General features: G+C 44.5%; 1 protein-coding gene across 1 annotated transcript; it reads left to right on the plus strand.

The window, feature by feature from the left end:
- The first annotated feature begins 8544 nt into the window (after window positions 1–8544).
- Window positions 8545–24064, plus strand: LOC146668830 (insulin-like growth factor-binding protein 4). Its single transcript, XM_085410866.1, has 4 exons — window positions 8545–9868; window positions 18688–18851; window positions 20306–20431; window positions 21599–24064. Exons 1-4 carry the CDS (start codon window positions 9511–9513, stop codon window positions 21731–21733), a joined length of 783 nt encoding a protein of 260 aa, XP_085266992.1. The 5' UTR covers window positions 8545–9510; the 3' UTR covers window positions 21734–24064.

Consider the following 24064-nt stretch of genomic DNA (forward strand, 5'->3'; position numbering starts at 1 on the left):
ATATTTGTGTGATTTTTATGCCTATAGTTGCTAAATCATCTACCATCCCCCTCACGGGAAAAACAAGCGACTCTAACGCGTGTAAATAAAGGCAAATAAAAGCTCATGCTCTCTCCTGCTGATAAAAACAAGTTAAAAAATCCCTGAACACATGCGCAGCAGATCTCCAGGTGCATGTTTAGTTTGAATGCACTTGTTGCTTGAATGAGCAGCAGTTCTCTAAAACCGCCGTTCGAGTCATACTTAGGTTTTTCTTTAAAGGGGACGAGTGACGCAAACGGAGACAAAAACATGGGGGACAAAAGCGCGTGTGTGTGTGTTTATGTGTAAGAGAGGCGGGGGGGATACTGACGTATTTTCAGTGTTACGTCAACATTTTCACCGGATCCAGCTTTGACCACAACCTGTGGAGTTACCACAGGTAACAAAGGTCTTGTGGTACAGGAGCATGAAGTGACCCTCAGATATTTGTATCAGATTTAGTTTTTGGTTTCACCTTTAAAATTTACAAAATTTCAAGTGTGAGGTGAAATTTTAAGGGGGGAACAAATAATTCAGCTGAAACACTTTAAAAACTGCCAAAAACTATTTAATATAATCAAAACTTTTAAGTCTTGTGACATTTGAATGTTTTATGTTCAACCCTAAGGCGGGTCTGTTACAAAAGATTATCCACTATCTAACTCCACAGACGCCTAATTAGTAACACGCAGTAATGAAGGAGGTTGGAGCGACCATATGAGCAAAGCTGGTTTTCAGTGACGGGAGGACGTACCAGCATGTAGTGCCTTTAAAGATCCGAACGTAGTCTGAAAACTGAGGCAGAAAGAGGGTTACTGATGAAAATGTTTGTCTTTCACTGCTTCTAAAATTGCTGATGTATGCTCCTCACTTTATTTATATACTTCTTATTTATTTATTTATTTTTTTTTCATCATTGTTTTTATTGCAGATTTTCCTTTAACACGACAGTGTCTCGACAGTAGACACAGAACAACAAAACAGTACAAACACAAAACGTACACAACAGCTCTTAAATAAGGCATAATACAAGATACAAAATATAACATACAAGAGGTGGTGAGTCAGTCTTACAGCGCCCGGGTGGTGATCACGTGTGTAGTAGTCCTTTGAATAAGATAGCGGAAAGGTCCGGTCCAATATAGTCCAAAAAGGGGTGCCACATCCCATAGAACTGACCCACACTGTGGTGTATAACGTGTGTGAGGTATTCCAGAGGAATCAGTTCAAAAACTATTTTGCGCCAGCCACAGACAGTGGGAGTCCTATTGTTGATCCATTGTAAGAGGATATTTTTCCTGGCTGCAAATGTTAGAGTGTTATACAATCTTTTGTTGGCCGCCGCTTTTAGGCGGTCACTTGGAAGACCTAGAATCAGGGACAAAGGGTCCATCTCTATATCAACGTGGAAGATTTTCCCCAGTTCACCTGTAATGTCAGCCCAGTATTCTTGAAGCTTATAACAGGACCAAAAACAGTGAGTTAAAGTCCCTACATCAGTTTTGCACTTAAGACACACAGGGGAAAGAGAGCGGCTGAAGAGGTGTCTGCGGTGAGGGGATACGTGTAATCTGTGTAAAATCTTAAATTGGATTGCTCTTGTCCGAGTACAAATTGAAATCCTTTTTGCGAGAGACCAAACGGTATCCCACTTATCTTCATCTATGGTTACCGACAGTTCCCTCTCCCACACACCTCTAATCCCCTGCGCATCAGTGGTAGTCAAAGCATTAAGCACATGGTAAAATGAACTCAGAGACACCGTCAGCTGTTGCCCAAACAAAACCCTCTCAACATCAGATACTTCAGGGTGCTCAGCAAGGGTTGTATTGTGAGTGATATAGTGTCGTATTTGCAAAAAACGAAAGAAATCCTGTCTAGGCAAGCCGTAACTGTTGGTAAGCTGTTCAAACGACATGAGTTCACCACCCGAGAAAAGGTCACCAAGAGACTTAATATTCTTATCAGACCATCGTTGAAAGCCGGGGTCCAAAGAACCCGGAGGGAAAGCAGGGTTATTCATTATAGGGGTAAAGGTTGATGTTATTCTCGATCTTCCCTCAAGACGGCGGACAATTCGCCACGCTTTTAGGGTGTTGATTGTTACAGGATTTGTACAAAGGGCCTTAATTCCGTTAAAATCATTACAAAATAATAGATCGCTCAGTTTGCATTGTGACAGAGCTGTCTCAATATCCGACCAGATTGAGGTTTTACCCCTAACCCAGTCGCTCACAAATCTTAAATGGGCAGAAAGCTGATACAATCTAATATTAGGTAGATCCAAGCCGCCCCTGGAGCTTGGCAGATGCAACACTGCCATCTTGAGTCTGGGTCTGCGCTTGTTCCAGATGAAAGAGGTGAGCCAACCATTTATGTCCTTCAGTACTCTCTTAGAGAACAAGACAGGGATCATTTGGATAGGATACAATAGCCTGGGCAGCACATTCATTTTGATCAGGGCAATGCGTCCTAGCCAGGAGACAGGAAGTGACGCCCACCGCTCTAGGTCCTATTTGAGTTTGCCAAATAAGGGTGTGAAGTTGGCTTTGTACAATTGGTCGAGAGACGGGGTAATAAAGATCCCCAAATACACAAATCCATTAGGAGACCATTTAAAAGGAAAGGAAGGAACAGTAGCCGGCATTGTGAAAAGAGTACCGAGAGGCATGGCCTCTGACTTAGCCAAATTGATTCTATAGCCAGAGAAATGGCTAAACCTGTCAATCACCTCAATGAGACTGGGTACGGATGTTACAGGGTTAGTCAAAAGAATCAAGATGTCGTCCGCGTATAAGGTTATTTTATGACACAGCTGTCCAATCTCTAAACTACGTATTGTGGGCGTCGCCCTTATGGCCTCAGCAAGAGGCTCTATGGCCAGAGCGAATAGAAGGGGCGATAAGGGGCAGCCCTGCATAACTCCCCTATGAGTGTTGAAGTAATCAGACCTAAGTCCATTAGTCAGGACTGCTGCCTGTGGATTATTGTAGATAACTTTGACCCATTTTATAAAATTCTCCCCTAAGCCGAATTTGCCCAGAGTATACAACAAATAAGACCACTCAATTCTGTCAAATGCTTTCTCCGCATCGAGAGAAAGCACCAGGCCGTCAATAGATTTTTGCTTGAAAGCTACAATAGCGTTCAGTAAGCGTCTAACATTGGTGGCTGAGTTTCGACCCTTTATAAAGCCTGTCTGGTCCTCCCTTATCAGCACAGGTAAAAAAATTTCTAAGCGGGTGGCCAGAATTTTAGAAAGCAGTTTCCTATCTACATTCAAGAGGGCTATAGGTCTATAGGATCCGCACAAATCAGGACACTTCCCTTTCTTTAGAATTAGGGAAATGTTGGCTTCCTTCAGTGTCTGCGGGAATTCACCCGTAATGAAGGAGTGGTTGAACATATCAAGAAGCGGTTCCACAATAATATCCCGAAACTGTTTATAAAATTCACAACAGAAGCCATCAGGCCCTGGCGACTTTCCACTTCGCAGTGATTTAATAGCCTTAATCACTTCGGTCTTAGTTATAGGGCTGTTAAGGGCAGTCTTCTGTTCCTCTGACAAATTTGGTAAGTCGAATTGGGTGAAGAAATTATGCATCAGCTGCACCCCCTCCGGGACTTGTTGAGAAGAGTACAAGGCTTCGTAGAACTTCTTAACACAGTCATTTATCAGTTTGTTTTCATATATCTTGTGGCCACCTTCATCAGATATCGCTGCAATGGTATTAGATTCTGCGCGCTTCTTAACATAGTACGCCAGACATTTACCGGCCTTATCTCCATGCTCGTAGAACCTCTGTCTGGTGTATTTAAGTTTCTTCTCTGCATCTCTGGTAAGAAGGCAATTCAGCGCTGACCTGAGTGCGGTTATTTCTTGCCATAATGGTGGTGATGGGGAGGCAATATATGTTTTCTCCTTATCCATCAATTCGCTCTCTAAAGATTTTTGTTCCTCCATCCGTTGTCGCTTCTTTGTCGCAGAATACGAAATAATTAGGCCCCTCGCATAAGCTTTGCATGTTTCCCACAAAACAGAGGCAGTAGTAGCTGAGGGGGTGTTGATATCCAAAAACGCTTTAAATTCTGCAGAGAAGTGAGAGGTAAATTCCTCATCCTTAAGAATAATGGTATTAAGCCTCCAGTGGCGGGACCTATGAAGCGCAGCTTTAAGATCGAGATCCATGATTACCCTAGCGTGATCTGAGATGATTATACTTGTTATGTCGCACGATACTACTGAACCTAAGTCAGTTTTCGGGAGAAAAAAGTAATCAATTCTAGTTTGGGACCTATGCGGAGCCGAAAAAATTTGTATTGCTTATCGGAGGGGTGAGTATATCTCCAAGCATCCACAAGTCCAAACTCGTCGCATAGAGCATGAAGCGCTTTGGCCTGAGGAGAAGGAGTTGCAATGCTGTGTGGAAATCTGTCCATAAGCGGATTTAACATTAAGTTGAAATCACCACCAATAATAACGGTAGAGTTAGGAAGAAATGGGGCTAATTCCAGAAACATTTTGGTAAGAAAGGTAGTTGGGTGGGCAGGTGGAAAATAAACATTCAGTAATAAGATATTTTGGCCTTGCAAAATCCCTTTGACTATCACGTAGCGGCCCTTCAGATCCTTAACGCAATCAGTTACTACAAAAGGTACATTTTTCCTAATCAACACTGCCACTCCTCTACTTCTTGTAGTGAAGGATGAAAAAAAACACTTGTCCATATAATCCTTGTTGCAACTTCAAGTGTTCATTATTATCAAGATGTGTCTCTTGTAACATAGCAACATCTACACCGTCCTTTCTTAGACAAGTAAATATCTTCCTCCTCTTAATAGGGCTGTGAACCCCTCGTACATTCCAGGTGCATATTCGCAGCCTACTCATTATTAGACTTATTCATGTATCACACAAAGCATATTGAGCCAAAGGGTTCACCACACCCTGGTTGAAAAAATAAATAAATAAAATAAAAATAAAAAAGGCATGAAAGAGCTGTGTGACGGAACATTCAAAGAACAGTGATTTGGCAACAGCCCTACTAAACATGTAGGGAAAAACCAATCTCCTCCTGCCCGTCGGGAAAGCCGAAGGGCATTGCACGCGCGTAACTCACGCCTACCCATAGACGAAAACACAGTCCGTCCGGTGCCCGATGGGGTGGAAGATTTCACCTGGTCGCTTATAAGCAGCGAGGACGAAAAAAGAGAGTCACATATGCCTAGATTCGGCAAGTACTCACACCGGTTAATTAAGGCATAGTGTGAAGAAAAGGAGTACTCCGGTGGTTACGGGGATTCAGGGCAGCGAGTCCGCGTAGGACGCAGCTGCCTCCGGTGTGTTAAATCTCTTCTCCTTGCCGTTGGCAAACAGCCTCAGTGTGGCGGGGTAGAGAAGCGCATAATCCACATTCTTCTTCCTCAGGCAGCTTTTCACCTCGTCGAAAGCCTTGCGTTTCTTGGCTACCGCCGCTGAATAATCATTAAAGAAGGAGACTTTGATCCGACTTGTTGGTTGGTTCGGCTGCGTAGCCAGGCGCCGAGCTGCGGCCATCACACGTTGTTTATCAGCAAAGTTATGAAGCTTCATAATGATGGGTCTGGCGCGCTGGCTGGGGCCCGGCCTCGGTGCTAGAGAGCGGTGAGCGCGGTCTAGTTTGATCTTCCCATTTTTAGTTGTGAGCTCGAGATAGGAGGGGAGCCATGACTCCATGAAGGCGACAACATCATTTCCCTCCGTGCCCTCGGGAAGCCCGACCAGGCGAAGGTTACATCTGCGGCTGCGGTTCTCTAAATCGTCCATGTGGTCTGCCATGTCAGTTACTTGTTTTTCGAGTCGAGCCACTTTCGCCTGCAATACACCTGCCGTGTCTTCCACGCCTGAAATCCGTATCTCGGCGTCTCCCACCCGTGTCGCCAGAGCCTGGATCCGAGACGTCTGTTCACGGATTGCGGCCAGCACAGTATCAACTTTAACATCCAATAAAGTTGTAATGCTGTCAGTTATCTTACTCAGAGCCGCAAGGATATTCGGGTCGATATCACTCCCAGTTTCCTCAGCGTCAGCGGAGATTTCTGTGTCGCTGGCGTTAGCTTCTTCAGGCTCAGCCGCCATAGGACCCACAATGTCGCTAGCTTGCACAACCGGAGCTGTCTTTTTCTTAGACCTGACGTTAGGCATTTTAGAAAAATAGTCGTCCAGACTCATTATAGAGTTACTCCCACGCACATTTGTAACGTTTCACCAGGTGAACACGTATTTTAGACGGATAATCGGGGGACCTCACCGGAGCACAGCGAGACGGGTGTTCGCGCTACGACGCCATCTTGCCGTAATCCCACTTCTTATTTATTTAAATATGATGCTTTTAATGCGTCAGATGTGCCACAATTGTACGTTTTACTATTATCTGTGCATAACGAAGGGTCTCCACACAGTTTTTCCACAGTGTGCTTCAAAATCACAGGACCTATCACAGCCTCAGTGTTCTGGAGAGAGAAAAACATCTTTCTCATTTTAGTGAGGAACAACTGTTTCTGATTTCTCTTAGATCACATATCCTAAAAGCACAGGGTCGGGCTAAGGACTTCTACACTCACAGGTTTAAATATTTGATTGCAAAGAGCTCTGCTGGCAAAGACAGTATGCTTCAAATCAACATTTAAACAGCTTTTAGCTTCCTGTGGTCGTCCCTCCTCTTTGTAAAACTTGTGGACATGACTCAAACCTAAAGCAGTTTAATGTAGGTGAGAGAAAACGCACAGTTCTCCTTCCAGTTCTGCTCGTTTTCAGCTCCTTTCTCTCATTCTCCTTTAATAAGACAGCTTATTGGTTTCATCCTGCACCTTTGTGCAGTAAATATTCACTTCACTGAATCAACTTTGACTGTTTAAGCTTCATATTAGCACCAGACAAACAGAAATACCATATATCCTTATTTCTTTCACTGAAAGCACATAATAAAGGAAAGGTCAGTTTTCTCCTTTTATTTCTCCTTATGTGGCTTTAAAGTTGTGAAGATCTGCCAGGTTGTTCCATTTCGTAATTAAATCTATACCTTTCAGCTTTTATAGCCAATACTTTTGGAATTTGAGTATTGCACATGGTCTCTTTTTGATATTGAAAATATTCCAGGTGGCAAAGATTCTGCTTTTTTTGGGGGAAATCTTATGACATCTATTAGAAGCTGTTTATGTGCTTTTCATTTGTGAACTTCAACAGATCACAGCTTATTGTTAGAATGAACAGCAAGATAAAAAAAAATGTGATTTCCGCGAGGATATAAACTTTAACTTTTTTGTTGGGGGGAGGCGGCTTTGTTGTTCTTCTGCTTTTGTCTGCACCGTTTCTTTCAGGTTGTTTTGTTTCACACTGTTGAAAGATTCCCATCCATCGTTTCCCGTCTACGTCTGCCCTCCTTTTCCTGTCATCTCTGGCAAAATAATATTTGTTTAAAACGAGCCTAAAATACCGGAAGAAGAATTTACATGTTCCGCTTGTCTGCCGGTCTGTTGCACTGCTTTTCAAGTTACAACAAAAACACAGCTCACACACAACTCATTAGCTCAGCCAGCATCTACAAAATTGCGTCAATAACCACATTTAACCTTTGACTAACCACCCTGCACCCCCCAAAACACAAACACAGTCAAACACCTCATAACTGACACATAATAACGTTCCTATTCTTGCTGTGAGTTCAGAGACTGTTGAGCAATTCCAGAAACTGCAGCTTGATTTTTCCGTCTCTGTAAAAAAAGAACATAAAAGTAAGCGGGTGGCTCGTCTTTTAAATCGAGGCTCAGTAAAAATTTCTAACCTTACCACAGAGCCCTAAAGCAGACTTGTATTGGAGTGTGTTTAAAGTGCTTTGTGGACGTTTCAGATCAGTACCACCGATGTCTCGTAACTAACAACGCTCGCTGCAGCACCCACCTGAGCGGTGCACGGCCTTGAGAGGCTTGGCTGCTGCCCACGGCCTGCCGGTGGCAACCAGCCACCAGCGTGTAGAAAAAAGCTGAAAGAACGCACACTCACAAAGGCGTTACAATGCATGCTGGGTTTCCATGGCAAAATGGAGGCAAAGAAACACAGGGGGAGAAAAAAGAAAAGCAATAAAAGCCATGATTGAAAACCTTTTGGGCTGGGCGGAGGGCACACATGCACAGGCAAACAAGACGCAAGGAGCACGCTGATTTACAGAGTCTGATCAGAAACACACACGTGTGCAATAAACTGCAGCATTGGTAGAACATATCGTGCGATCCCACTGGTGGGAGGCGTTTTTAGGATTGGTGGGGGGAGGGCAGCAGCTGGGAATGGGCAGGGGGGGGGGGGGGGTCTGTGTTTGACTGTCCATTTGCCTTTTTATAGCTGCCCACTCTAGTTAGGAAAAAGGGAGAGAGAGAGATCTAGGAGCAGAGATAATGAGGAGGTGGGTGGGTGGGCGGGGGGGTTGACGGCACAGCCTGGACTGACCACTGGATGCAGGCACAAACACACGGCGAGACCCTGTTGAGGCTGCAGAGGTTGTTTTCTGCTGTGCATTTGGGGTTGATTAAAGCAGAGCAGCATTGACACATTGCTTCTTTTTTCCTGGACGTAAATGGTTTTATCTTTTAAAAAAAAGGGAAAAAAAAAATCAATATTTGAGAGTGGCTGAGATAAGGGTGGGCTGCAGGGAGAGAGAACAGAGTGATATTCTCTGTGTGAACAAGTGAAAAGGCGATTGGGCTCTTTTTTCCCTCTCCTCTCAGGGCACTCAGGATTGAGAGAGGACAAGTAAATGAGGGAGAGTGTATATAAGTTTGTGTGCCTGAGTGCGAGAGGGAGACAGAGGGAGAGAGCTTTAGTCTGGCTTTTCTCTGCTCTGCCTTTCAGCTCCTCTCTCACTGTAGAAAGAGGCGTGTCCATGGGCCAGTATAAAGTCCAAGGAGAGCCACTCGTGTTGAGCCATTCTCAGGAGCGAGTCCTTTGCACTGCACACCAGCAAGAGGAGGAAACTGCAGCTGTTACCAAAAACACGGCCTTTCGCTGACTGGCTTTGCATTTGGACACTTGTAGACCAGATTTTTTGGTGTTTCGGCAGAGCGCGGGCGAGCATCGGGACTCGGACTCGAAGAGCAAGCCTCACCTGAACGTGCCGGTGGATATCCTTCCCGCTCGTTCCACCTTAACAAAAAAGAAACCCCCCCAAAAACCCCAAAACTTGTTCTCATCACCCACGAGCTGAGCGCATCAAGAGCAGGCTCCAATTTCTGCGGTGTGAAATTGAATCAGAGCAACGGAGAAGCAGTACAGCAGAGGCATTGTGTGCCTGCATTTGAAACACTAACCAGCTGAAAATATCAAAGACCTTCCAGGACAAAGTGTTCCTCTCAAACCTCTTCTCAAAGTGATTATAAGCTGCACCACATTCAGAAGAGGAGGCGGCCAAAGTGACCATACACAAGGGCAAAGGATTGCGTGCAGGTGCCGGGACTGCCATGGTGCGTGGAGGTGGCGTGGCAGTAGCTCCGTCCTGCTGGGGCCTGTGGGTGTTTGGCGCCCTGTCGTTGGCGGCACTGTGCTTGTCAGACCAGGCCATTCGCTGCCCCGTTTGCTCAGAGGAGCGCCTGGCCAGCTGCCGTCTGCCTGAAGGCTGCGAGGAAACGGTGCGGGAGCCCGGCTGCGGCTGCTGCCCCACCTGTGCCCTGCCTAAAGGAGCCCACTGTGGCGTTTACTCACCCCGATGTGGCACGGGCCTCCGCTGCTACCCGCCGAGGGGCGTGGAGAGGCCGCTGCACTCACTGATGCATGGCCAGGGGATCTGCACTGATGAGAGGGAGGTGGAGGAGAACTCAGGTGAGAGTGAAACCGGGCTCTTCTTCTTCTTGTTTAGTTACGCTCAAAGCGGCAAAGGTCTTTCTCTCATTTGGTGCCAAAAGTGATCTGTCCCAAGCTGAAGCGGCGTCTCTGCAGACCAGAATGTTTTCTCTCTGTGCTTCCCGGACCTTTTTTACCTGATCCGGGCAGAGTTGGGGGGGTGACAATGTGCTGCTTGTTTACCCTAATCTCAGCTAAGCCCTGAAGCAGAGCATGCACACGCACCGGATCCTGATGGGAGAGCGCACACAGTCCCGCCGCTGTCCTGCGGCCGCTCGCTGTGAAAGGAAGCCCTGCTGAAAGATGCGGAGCACCAGGGTGTGCGTGTGCTGCACGCTGCACAAAGTTTACTGAAGGCATCCTGCAAATTTTCTTCTTGTCAGCAGAACTCGCGTATGCCATGTTTAAGTGAGGTCCTGCAGGTGAAGTGCAGGCAGTGAAATGGACTGTGGTGATGCTGGAAATGTGAGAGTCTCCGTGTGTGTGTGTCCCAGTGAATCTGTGTGTGTTTGTAATGGGAGGAGGTAATAAAAGCTGCTGTATGAAATGACTGTAATGGAGTGTGGCCAGTCTGGAGCTATTAGAGCTCTCTGCAATCAGTAATTTACGTGGTGCTCTTTCATGGATACCCCTGGTCCTCCTCCTCCTCCCGCTGCTGCTGCAAATCTCTAACTCTTCTTCTTCTGCTGCTGATGTCTCTATGACACTCTTCTGGCCCAGCTCTCCTTTTCTGTTATTGCATTCCTCTTCCAAAGTCTGTTTCCACTTTCACACAGTGGGATGTCTAATGCTGGATCTGCATATCCAGTTCCAGTTCACTGCACTAACATCAGCTTCTTCCTAACTAGACTAACTGCTTGTCTCCACAAAGGGAGTGGTGCTGATTTCCATTAAATCATTTAAGACAACTGTTATAAGGTGGCGGCTCTTTTATTTGTTCCAGATTATCTGCTGGAACATGCTACACATGCTCCCAGACATTTTCTGGTAATAGTAGTAGGATAGTCTTCCAAAGACCTGGACGGGCTTTAGTCAGTGTAAAACTCGCAGGACGCTCATTGTCATTGCAGCATCTGTTTCTCCTGGCCCTGGGAGCACCCCACCTCCTCTCTTGCCCGAACGAGCCCTCGAGCGCATCGCCCACCGTGTCCAGCTCCTTCGTGAGGATGAGCTCATCGGCACTGTTGCTGCCAGAGCTGAAATTAGAGCCTTCTGCTCTCTGCGCAGGGCCAGCATAGGTTAGCCCGGCACATAGCGTGACTGAACGGAATCAGAAAGAAGAGGAAAGCTGTGTTGAGCTTGATATAAAAGGAGAGCTGTTTGGGTCCACACCCGTTTATCTTGCAGAATGTTCTCCCTGAATCTCTCCGATGCTGCATTGTCCAGTTAGCTGAGCTGTAGCACACGGAGGGGACTTGGCGGGTTGGAACATTTTCGAAAAGTTTTGTTTTGGGGGTTTTCTGTAATCCGAGCGCTGGGTATCGTTTGCCTCGATGCTCTTTCTCACCCCCGAGGTCTGTCATAACAAAGCAGGGAAGCTCTGCCCGATAAATCTCACTGTAAATCAATTCTGCTGGCAGCAGCTCAGATCTACTGTATGAGAATGTTTAATGTAAACCGTGGCAGATGGGAGACGATCAGAGAGGCACTGGGGAGAGGCAAAAAAGCTCTAGATTTCCTTTGTGGTGCATTCACCGTACTTATGCATTATTAAACAAGGGGGTGCATCTCCTGAATACATGTCTGACACTGCCCCACTCCTAGCAACAGTGAACATGCCAGATAAAAATAGAAAGAGGGATTGTAAAAACCTAGAGAATTCGCAATAAAAGGACCCTGGGATGCAGGCACATCCTAACAGCGTACTGAAGTGAATTTAGGGTGTTCACGCTGGTAGTCACAGCCCTGCAGCTGCTGGCTGGTGCTGCCTCGTGTTTAGGAAAAGTAACATATTAAATCAGGCTGTGAAGAATTATGAGCTATCTGCCCGTTTCTCTCTTCCTGAACTGAATTTCCATAGCAACAACAGGCAGTATCCTGCGCCGCATGTCAAAGTCTAAGGCAGCTTTAGTGCTTCTTAATATTCCTTTCTCAGGATCCGTCTCAATCTTAATACTTAGAATAAATCATCAAGCGTGTGCTGGCATCTGTTCCCGCATTCCTGCTGGGTCTGCCCCGGTGTCGGGTATTCAGACGCTTCCCTGTCGCAGTGAAACGGATATTATTTACAAACTGATACAGATGTCAGATATGAAAAGTCTTACACCTACAGGCACAGAGGGAGTTGCATGAATGAAGCAGTCGGCGGAGCCAGACTCTGTTTCGACTATGTCCAATTTACTGTGACGCACGTAGGCCTTTATGAAAGCAGCATGCTAACCTAGATTTTTTCTCCCAGCACAATTTGGGAGCTCCGAACTGGTTATTAAAGATGTGCTTTCTCAAAGTTGTCTCGGCAGATGTCATTTCATATTTGCTTTCTTTGGGTCGTGCGGTGCATTTGTACAGCTGGGGCTCTTGTGCAGCCGTAAATGCGATTAGCTAATTGCTGTTCTCTGTGGGGCAGGGACCCCCCTCCAGAGTTGGAGCCGAGAGATACACAAACAACCCAACTCTGTCCCGGCCACAACACATCCTTAATCTGAGGCGAGTGAATCCTCACGGGCTGGGATTTAAGTCTGAGCCAGAAGTTCAGTAAGAAAAATACTTTAGCTCCATCTCCCGAGAACAAATGGACATTTTACCTCCTTCAAGGAGGACATGTGACTGGCTTGGTTTGCCTGTTTGTTAGCAGAACTGCTCGAAGAGTTATGGATGGATCTGCATGAACATTTTTGCCCCAGGTGGGGCTTGGCCCAGGTTAAATGGAGTCCCTGGGAGTCGATCCAGATTTGGATCCAGGAATTTTTGGAAAGATTTTCACCACGTCAAGGTAGAACAAAATTGGACATTTGGTTTTATAGCTTCATGAAAAAAAACACATATCAAACTGACACTGGGAATTATTGTCTTAAAGTTCTCAAGACAATATTACACTCTAATCTGGGCCCAGATGTTCTTCGGAATCCAGGAATTCAATAAATACACTAAATAAATCTTTAAATTTTAAATTTCAGTTGGCCTTGGTGTAGGTATGCACCGTTTGACTACATTTTCACCTCTTAACTTCCACTAGGTCACTTAGGAAGCACTGAGTTTAGGATTAAGGGCCCACATCCTGACCTGTAGATGTGAATCAAACTAAACGCCTCACCGGCAACAGTCTTGATATTAAGAGATTTTTAAAAAGTGCGATTCCTCAGCTGTAATCACCAATGTTTGATTTCATTTCCTGTCTTCGCACAGGGGAGCGAATCACTCTGAATGTAAGAATATTTAGCTTACAATCAATCTAATGGAGTAACCCAGAATAGTTTGACCTAGTTCACTATAGATGCAGGGTTCCCTCTATTCACCACAAAGCACCATTAATGCATAAACTCAGCAAGGATTACTGCTCTCTGTGACAGAATTTACTCACAAATCTGTAAGCAAATGAATCTGCAACACAAACAGCAACACGATCTGGCTCCAGAGATATCTTACTGACAGATCCACATCGGCTGAGTTTATATAACAGACATGAATTCAGATTCAGGTTCTGTCTTCATCTCGATTAAAAACAGAATTCCTTCCTGAAAACACGAGAAACTTAGAGGGGGGGGTGAGCCCCTGTTTCTGAAAAACAAGCTTCATTTTCATCGCCGAACAATGCTTTGATCCAAAAGTTTGACACAGGTTCAAGGATAATGTTTATCCTGATGATGATCCATCTGGAAAAGGTTCAGCCCTATCCTTTACCCATGTTTTTCTCTCTGATCCACACCTTTGTGTGTGTGTGTGTTTGTGTTACATCTGGCTTATAAGAGGTTTAGGCTGTAGAGTATTGGGCTGAAGGGGACCTATTATACTTTTCCTTGTTTTCTGTCATGTCTATATTGTTATAACGGAGGATTCTCACACTAAACACGGTTAAAGTTTCAAATAATGAGGTCAGCGTGTGTAAATGCAAACCATGTGGGTCAAAGCTCAGGCTTCATACTGCTCTAAACGCTCAGTTGCAGACAGTTTTTCTCGGATCGGTTTGCCGTCAGTGAGAGGGGATATCCTTACAAGGTAATCTCAGACGCAAACCTCTGGCTGTGAGAACAGAAGCTTCACGCCCCGCAGTTCAAATCTGTTGTCTGTGAGGGTCAGCCGATCAAGACATCTGCCATTAGGAGCCTAATCAGTGTGTTTGAGCCAGAAGATGAACTGAGGGCTGCATAAGTATACGATTTTGAATCATGAAAAGCTGCTTTGAACCTGTAAAGGAGCCTTATAGTTATAGTTTCTGAGTTCTGTTTCTAATTATGCACTTTTTTCTGCTAGCTCCTAAAGAGCAGCCAGTATATAATCAAGCAGGTATTTTTAATTTTACAGATTTATTGCTCCTGATTGGTTTCTAGAGACTGGGATGTCTGTTTTGACATCCGCTGAGCAGCAGCAGGCCGTGCAGTAGCAGCAGGTTTCTGCTTTTGTGATTTAGTGTTGATTTAACTTTCTTTCAACCTTTCCTTTGACAAATTACCCTATAGCACGGTCCAACATTTTCATTGGCCCCGACAGCAGCACTGGTGCTGCGTTAGATTCGAGCTGATAATTAACAGATTCAAAGAAATCTTCTGCCTGGAAACCGAGCGTCTGATACTGATACTCTGGCAGTGTCCAGTGTTGACCAAAAAGAGCAGTCAGTTGGTAGTAAGCCTAGATGAGTTCAGTTTGCTGCCAGAATCGCTTGCAGGGAAGGGGGGGGGGGAAAAAGCACATAAAAGTGTCACCAAACATTTGGGAAAAGAAGACTCCCCGAAGACCATTTGTTTCAAAAGACATTAGCTGTTGTCAGCGCAATATAAGCTATTCTATCAGGTGTCATTTTAAGTTTTATGTTCAAATCAAACTAATCCTCAATGTTTGGACATAAATAAAACAATGTGTCAGAACAGGAAAGGCCTGAGCCTGATGAGCTGTGGCTCTCGCTGTAACTCAACAGAAGAGAAGAACTTCAAAAAGTTCATTTAAGGAGGGGATCACTGCTTTTCTGGATCAGAAGAAGCCAGTTGAGCAGGTTCGTGTGCCTCCTGGATGACTCTTAGGTGATTTGGTTTGGGCATGTCCAACTGGGAGGAGGTCCTGGGGCCGACCCAGAACATGTTGGAAAGATGATGTCTCTCAGCTGGCTTGGGAATGCCTCAGTATGACACCCACAAGCCTGCAAGAGCTGTTTGGGAAGAGGATGGTTTGTGCATGTCTGCTTAGACTGCTACTCCCATTAACCAGACTTGCCAGAAAAGTGTCAGAAATGGACAGATGCATTTAAGAGCATTGTTAAATACATTACTAGAATCATGAGAGCTGCTAACATGTCAATGGTGTTTCTGTACCATTCAATATAGAGAGTGATGTAGATCATTTGTGGCTAACTTAAGCATTTCTGTGATTAATTTCACACAGTTGAAAAATATATTGTCCAAGTACGGATCCAGTCAAAAGTTTGGACACAATGTTTTTTCCAAGAGCTTATTTTTTTTGCAATAATCCAATAAGCCTAAGTAAAAATCTCATTGGCTTTTTGTTTCAGCCACCAGCACAATGTGAACCTCTGGGTTGGCCTACAAAAGAACAGCAACCGTGTGGCACTCTATAAGTAGCAAATACATTTTATAGCTGCTCCTCTTCAGGGTGTGTCCACCAAAACATCTCATTTGTGAATATGCTGTCCTCCAAAGTGATCTCCATGCGCTTTCAGGAAAGTGCTTGATATGATGTTTTCAGCTTTTCAAACCTTTCTAGCCTCACCTTAAACATATTCACAGCATCTGTATCCAGTAGAGCACGAATGAATAATCTGTAAAAGGCTGCATGTCGTAATGGACGATCTGAGATCTGAGATCCAAGTTAGGAGAAGTATAAACCAGTGGGAAGCACTCTGAGCATAACCAAATATTTATTTGGGGAGAACATTTGTCTTTGGGCTTCACAGCCTCAGCCTTAAAAGCCACTAACAGTGGAATCTGTAATCTGATGACCCCTTCGTGTCACTGCTCTACAGTCTGCAGAGAGAAGGCAAATATATAAACAGACACATGTGGCCTGGACTTGTTATGATGTGGATTAAATAACGTACTGAGACGAACTTGTGTAAAGTGGGGTTTTTCTTTTCAAGCGATGAATGATGCCCCTCGGCACGTCACGCTCACTATGACGAAGACGTTGGCAGCAACGCGAAGACAAATATTTATGTAAAAGCTAGGTTGAGCAAGCAATGCAGTTTATTGTGTAAGAGCTTTTGAGTTTGTCTGCTAAATACTCCGAGTCAGAAGCTGCGTTATCGTTCTGCTAACTTATCACAATGACTAGTTGACGATGACCTAAATCTGCTGATTAACAAACAGGTGAGGGTGTCTGTTTGAACTGATTACAGTCTCAGCTTTGGTTAATTAAAATGTACCTGGTGTCATGGTCCTGGGCCATGTTGGCCCAGTGTTCTTAGTTTTCTTGTATGTTTGTATTTTGTTCCTTGCTTAGGCCATGTTTTCTGAGTTGCCCTGTTGTGTTGTTCCCTAAGTGTTTTCCCTTCATGGCTCTTACCCCCTGTGTGCCCCTCTGTGTATCTGTGAGCCCTCGTCTCTCCTTATGTTTTATTCCATGTTTCCCCTGCCCATTATGTCTAAGTTCTCCCCGTGCTCTCTCTTCCCCCTGTGTGCCCTCTATGTATTTATGAGCCCTCGTTTCCCTTTGTGGTTGTTTCATGTTTTCCCAGCCCGTTATGTCTGTGTTTTCCCCGTGCTCTCTCTCCTCCTGTCTGAACCTCTGTGCACTTCCTGTTTACTTTGTGACTCTCACGCCCGTACATGTCATGTTCAGTTCACCCCGCCCTGTCTCGTTATGATTATCAGTGTCACCTGTGTTCCCCGTGTGTTCCCACTTTCCTCGTTAACCCTCTGTGTATTTCTGTCTGCGTCTCCCTCTGTTCAGCGTGACGTCGTCCCTCATGTTGTGTGGATCTTCCTGTGCCTTCCTGCGAATGTTAGTTTACTTTTTCCCAGTTAGTTCTGTATTTCCTGTATTCTGCCGTGCCAGCATTAAAGCTGTGTTCTTTAAGTTTATCCCCGTGTCTGTGAGTCTGCATCCTGGGTCCTTCTCCTGCCTGCCGCACAGCGATTCATGACACCTGGTCCCTGATTCTGAGTGCGATTGTCTGCTCACTCCAGCACTTCCTTTATCTCTGCTGTGCACCTGTGACTAACAATGCGCCGCAAATGTGTCAGTGCAGGCCTGACAATGCCCTGAAGGAATGATATTTAGATGCCAAGAGCTGGCGATCCAAATCCGATGAAACCACACAGAGAAGTGGCGACTTCCTCCATGGAAAAACAGAAGTGGTAGCAAACAGGACATGCCACCCCTGACCCACTTTGGCTCGCTCTACGTGGAGTCGGAAAAAGTCTGAACCGGCAAAAGAGGAGAAAGAACAACTAGGAAACAGATGAAACCCCGATGGCTCTTGTGGAAGAAAGTGCTGATGAGCAAGGTTTAACAGCAAAGAGACTAAAAATATAAACAGCTGAGATATACTTCCACCCCAGACAAACAAAGCAACATGACCTTTCGTGAGGTTTAGAGAAACACGGTCACCGATCAAGTTGTAAAACCCTCTAATCATCCCCAGGAAGTGGCCCGGGATCCTTAAAGGGGCATTCCAGGACATGTTTAAGAGTCTGAACTACAAAGGAAAGGTTTCTGTATTTGAGCCTTTATGCACCTATGCTGCATGTTGCACAAGATTAAGGAGGCTACAAACCCTTGTTTCACTGTCTATGCCAGGAGCAGTTAGCTGGATGCCTGCCAGTGATCAGTGATATTAACCAGAGCTCAGATCTGGTTCAGTGATCAGAGAAAGACCAGTTTAAAAATTGTAAAACTACACTTTGAAGTCCTTTGATTCCAGTGCCAATTTGTAAGAAAGCCATGGATTATGAGCACAAAGTCCAAAGCGCTGCCAAGCCTTAAACGCCACAGGTGAAAGGCAAGATGCATGAGAACCGAGACTTCGCATTTTATTCTTTACTTCGCCCTTCTCGTGCCCCCAAAAGCTTGTGACAGTGCAAATACTCTCAAACAACCTCCATCTGGTGCGGACTGCGGTTGTTGTGGAGAGGTGGAGAATGACGAGGCAGGGGGGCATTTCCTCAGGAAGCAGCTGGTTGCCTGCTGGGCTCATACTGCAGGATGATGGAGATGCAAAGGTGGCACAGACTCCCCCCTTCATACAAACAGGCAGGAACAAGGCTGCGTGTCCTTGTAGTTAACCTGGCCTTGTTTTTAGCCTACATTCACCACACTGTTGGCTGACCGAGGAGGACTATTAGAACAAAACAGTTAGATGCTTCACTTCACACTTTTATCATTTAAATGACAAATTATTAGCTTTCACTGCCATTCCTGAAGTAAACTTTCACTAAAATACATTTTGGACTGTTGGTAAGACAAAATAAGGTATTTGAAGTCATCAAGGAACGCACTATTTAACTTTCTGGAGCTCCTTCTGTACAGTTAGGTTCATGCCCCCATAAAGGAACTGCCAGTAAATAAGACTTCTAGAAAAGTATTTTATAAACCTGCTGTGAATAGCATTTTTTTAAAACACATTTATTTCAAGGATTCATAAACCGCTTGTTTGAATTTGAAGATCTAAAGTTTTACTTCTTGTTGTTTAGCTATGGACAGGCAGGAAGAGATGACTCCCGAACACCCGAACAACAGCAATATCCGGTGCAGTCCACAGGACAAGCGGTGCATACAGAAGACCCTGGCCCGGCACCCTCCAAAATCCACAAACCTGAGAAGCAACAACGCCAGAGAAGACGCCAAAGCGATCCTGGTGAGAGAAATGATCCTCGGGCATTTCTTACGTTTCACAGAAAAAACAAGAAACCCAGACGATGTCCGCTGCAGCGAAATGCATGAATCCAGCAGGTGTTTTACATTACGGCTTTACAGTTCCAGAGTCACAAGCGTGTAACAGGCAGGTTATAAATTGAACAAATTAGTTATTTACAGGCTGGAACATTTGGTCTTGTGAATGAAAGTACACGTGCATATTTTCATTAGCGTGCCATTAGCTGTTCGAACCTGGATCCTAATCCGTCACAGGCACGTTATTCAGCGCATTCATTTCGCACAGACATGTGGAACATCGACGCACAGAAATAACACATTTAGAGCTCGAGTTCACATTTCTCAGGGTCAGATGCTGGGTACAAACACACCGGCTTACTTAAAAGCTGCTTTTTCATAATCAGTGTCTTCTGTGCACTCAGATATAACGCTGTGCGACTTCAACCGCAAAAAAAACGACAACATTTTAATCCTATCCCCTTCAAGGGTTTCTCCGTGAACACTTTAATCAGGTACCATCTTTAAATTGCTCCCTGTGAAAGCCTGCTCTGACGACTTCCTGCGCTGGACCCCAGACATGTTTTCTTAGTTTTCATTTTATTCTGGGAAAAGAGGAGGAAGAGGCAGGGCAGCCAGATCTGTCAGCAGGGTGGGTGGTTAGACTGTGCTGGTGTGGTCATTGCCACAGTTCGGATGAATACTCGGCACTGACAGTCTGACCCTGGGGAACAAACCAATGGTGCTCAACCCTCTGAATATTTAAGAAACACGCAGGCGTGCTCCTGATGGACCACCTTTGTGTTGGGACACCACTATTTGGATAAGTAATAGGTGGAGACCCATGATAATCTTTAACATGGGATTATTGATGCAGAATGGTAAATGGCCTGTATTTATATAGCACTTTACTAGTCCCTAAGGACCCCAAAGCGCTTTACACATCCAGTCATCCACCCATTCACCCACACATTCACACACTGGTGATGGCAGCTACATTGTAGCCACAGCCGCCCTGGGGCGCACTGACAGAGGCCGATGTTCTACGAAGAACTCGCAAATGAGCACGTTTAAGAGGTCAGAACGGGACATCCACAGGTCGTTCAAAACGTAGGAGTCGACCTTAACAGGATAGCTGCCAAATCAGGGTTTTAGCTTTTTATGGGCTGAGTCACAAACTGCAGTTTGTGAGTAATCAAAATGTTTTTCACTGTGTTCTGAAATCGTGTTTTTGGCATTACTCATCACTTTTCATTACTGACTAGAATGGTAACTTAAGATGGGTGACGCTTTATAAAAGTAAATCTAAACTTGCTCGAGATTTTTCCATGATTTTAATGAGCAAAGAGAATAATTTTCTTCCATTGTTTTAGTGCCTGTTTATTTGTGTGGTTGACAGCTGGTCTTTAAACGTCAAATCAAATCTTATTGCTCCTACAGGCCCCGTGTCGTGCCGAGCTCCAGAGAGCGTTGGACAGATTGGCATCGAATACTCGCACACACGATGACCTCTTCACGATCCCCATACCCAACTGTGACAAAAATGGAGATTTCCACCCTAAACAGGTCTGTACTTTCCAGCTTTCACTCAGCAGACCGCAATCTGACCATGTCAACTGGTGAACTGTGAATCTCAATCATGAAGCCGTTACCAATAAAAATGCCTATCTTTATAGTTCAAAGAGTTCCTTTCAAACTACATAAGCAATCTTCTCGCCAAGACACAAAACATGCCTGCAGCTGATGACATACAGTCTAAATCAACACAAAAGTGTCTCCAAGCAGACTGTCACAGTCATGCCAAGATCGTTATTGTTCTAAGCTCACATGGAAAGTGATTTACTCTCAGAAATCAAGACTGTGTGTAAAGCGGTTTCCCCTAAACTGTTGGACAGTAATCACTTTGTTGTTGCGATGGATGCAATTAGTTCTTGGATGAAGTTACCTGCTTTTTTTGGGGGGTTAGTTTATTTTTTTTGCCTTTGAGAGATTGGGCAAGTGTGCAGATAAGAGTGAGGGAGAATGAGAGGAGATAGGGCTGCTCTTGAGCTCTTGATAGAGCTGCACATGCAATCAAAGCAGCAGACGCAGAGTCAGTGATAAAAGGCGAGCTCTGCTAAGGCACCCGTCATCAAAAGTCTGAGCTGTGCAGATTGTGTAACACGGCTAAAGTATCTCTCTCTGCTCAGATTCGCAGGCATCTGTTTACTGTTTAACTAAAACTGCGCTGTGATAAAACGTATTGGGAAGTAAAGCACAGGTCATTGGGGACAACTGGGAATCATTTCATGGCAGGGTTGCTCTGAGATTGTTAACTCGTCTGTGTTGGTGATGGGAAAAGTGCAAACGCACACAATAAATTTAGTATTACAGTAACTGTTGAAAGCTCAAAAAAGGAATGCTTTAGCTAAATAATTCAACTGCTTTAAACACTTCTCACACTCTGTTTGGATCCACTGGGTATAATTTCTGCAATGTGTGATTGTGTTTTTAGCAAAGTAAGCAGCATTATCTCAATCTGGAGCTGCGATATTACATTTCGGTACAGTGGGAATGTCTTTAAATATCACAACGAAGGTCTTCTTTTCATTGATGAGTCTTGTTACACTCCTAGCAAGACTTGTAGAGTCCAAAAACAAAAATATGCAGGAACAGTTAGTCCAGAAAAACTCACAGTTAGTCTAGAAAAACTGTTACAGAACTAGAATAACGCCTTTGTCTTTATGCTTGCAGTGCCACCCTGCACGTGACGGCCAGCGGGGAAAATGCTGGTGTGTGGATCAGAAGACGGGCCTGAGGCTGCCGGGGCCGCTGGAACTGCGAGGGGATCTAGACTGCCACCAGTTAATTGCTAGCCTGAGGGACTGAAGACCAAGGGGGAAGCAGTGGGGGTGCAGGACCAGCTGAATTCTACTGGTGCTTATTAGTAGAACTATATGACTAAAGGACTTCATTCTTAAGCCTCACTCTACCTGAGGCCAACGGTACTTGAGCTTGTGCAACAAAAAGGAAACCATTGAATTGAGTTCTTTTGCTATCTTGTTTCTGTGTGTGCGGGTATGTGATACGAGTCTTTTGAGCACTTGTTCTGTTTTCTTTGTATCACGTGAACTTTAGGCCAATAGTCCTCAGACACATGTGCTTTAAAGTACCAGATGGCAGAAGAAAGGCACACATACACTTCCAGATAACAGTTGTGGTTGTGATCTTTGAGAAAGAGAGAATGCAGAGCGTGTCATTTTCTCTGGTTTAGTGTAGCATTCTGGGAAAAAAAGCAGTCACTCCACCCAACAATCAAACCTGAGATTAAACATTTGGTTCATTCTTTCTGGAGCACTTATTCACCTGAATTTCTGGACAATCCGGAAAGATTCTCAAAAGACTGTGCACCAGCTTCTTGTTTTTTAAGTAACTTGTGACTCTTAGTCTGCTATTCTTTCTTTTGTAAACCCCACTCATCTAATAAGCAAGTGAAATCAAACCATAAAATGCGTTTTGCTTGCGTTTGATAAACACAAAGTTTACTTCAGCCACGGCATCAGAGTAGCAATAACAGATGGGACGAGAACGAGAGAAAGAAACAGGGAAGAAAAGGAATGCATCAACCCCTGTCTCGAATTACCAAAATGATAAGCCATAGCTTTTCACACCACAAAGACCAAAGTGAAAAGTGAGATTAGTCTGCAAATCTGTATCTCACAGAGCCCAGAATAGTTTTGCTTCATCACCCCGTGGTTAACTCTGCACCCCCTCCCTCTTTGAGCTCTCTCTAGCATAAAGGACTGGCAGCGTAGCTGGGTTAGAAACTCTGTGCACTGCTGATAGGATAATCTTGTTTCTCCAGCTGGTGCTAAGATGCCAGTAGGACTCGTGTTTGTATGAATATGCTCCGATGTAGGGGATTTATCTCCAAACAGACTGCATGGCAGAACTTTCGGTGGTGCTACATATTGATTGTGCCAAAATACAAAAGAAAGGAAAAAAAAAAGGAAAATGTTTCTGCACTTTTTGGGTATTGTTTCAGATTGGAGTGACGAGGGGAGCAATTAGCATCAGCAAATGTGAGGATCACCTTTGTTTGAAAAAGGCTTTTCCTGCAGGTTTTCAGTGTTATTGTCAAATGATAAAAAAAAAGAAAATCCCACGTTAGCTTTGCACTATCACTGCAGCTGCCTGGCTGAATGTTTCATTAGTCAGTTCTGTAAATATAGAAGCAGAGTGTAATAAAGTTTAATGATTAAACTCCTCGCAGCAAAGTAAACTTATAGCCAACATAAAATTGGGCTTGGATGACTGCGGCGAAGCAGTAAAGATAACGCAGCGATGATGTGGAAATAAAAATTCCTCAGCGTATCTGTTATCACGCATCTGTTGAGGATTACAATAATAATTAAAGGAGTTCATTATCAGTGCAAATGTCACGGTTTTCCATCATCGGCTGCATGGGCGACTTTGGTTGTTACTGACTCAAGAAAAGATTGTTGTTGCTGTCGTTGTTGTTGGTGTCCTGGCAGTTTGGGCCCAGGATTCACTAGAAAAGGTTCAAAAACCAAAGAACAGAACAGCATTAACATTAACCTAACAAAGCACTGGTGTGTGGCCTATAATTTTAAGATGTGTCGGAAACAAAAAGACACTTAATACAAAATTTTGGCTTTCTTTTTACTTTCTGTATGTCCACCAACTGATTTTACCTAAACAATATTTAAGTTTTAAATCACGGAGCGGTACGTTCAGCTCCAAACTGAATAATAAACGTGCCATGAAAATTCATTCATTTTTGCTTTTTACCTTTCCCACAGTGCATTGGGTTTTTACTTTATAAAAAGCAGGACAGATAAACAGAGACTGAGAAAAGAAAAATAATCTGAGCTTATCTCTCGTGCTTCCTGGGAAAGGTAGTAAAATATATAACCAGTGACAGCTGCTTTCAGCCCAGGTCCCTGTGGAAAACTGATATTCCCAATGTTAATGTGATCGTTTTCTCTTTATGCAACTCAGTCAAGAAATTGGATTTTATTGGAATTATTATGCTCATTGCCAACTCCATATCTTGATTCTTAGATTCTAGTAGAGCAGCTTCAAAACAGCTAAAATAGCTTAAAAGTAATGCTCATTTATCTTACACTGGGTCCTGGTGCTGCCTCCCTTTTTAGCTCCCTTTAAGCCAACTGTGCTGTCTGGCAAACAAACAATCAA

Source organism: Rhamphochromis longiceps, linkage group LG6 (genome assembly GCF_057381845.1).
Source record: "Rhamphochromis longiceps isolate RC_006_pf linkage group LG6, R_longiceps_female_GT1.1, whole genome shotgun sequence".
Classification (NCBI taxonomy): domain Eukaryota; kingdom Metazoa; phylum Chordata; class Actinopteri; order Cichliformes; family Cichlidae; genus Rhamphochromis; species Rhamphochromis longiceps.

Coding starts and splice junctions, on each gene's coding strand:
- LOC146668830 (XM_085410866.1), top strand. CDS start 9,511: ATGGTGCGTGGAGGTGGCGTGGCAGTAGCTCCGTCCTGCTGGGGCCTG. Junction 9,869..18,687: donor GGAGGTGGAGGAGAACTCAG/GTGAGAGTGAAA, acceptor CTTGTTGTTTAG/CTATGGACAGGCAGGAAGAG. Junction 18,852..20,305: donor AAGACGCCAAAGCGATCCTG/GTGAGAGAAATG, acceptor TTGCTCCTACAG/GCCCCGTGTCGTGCCGAGCT.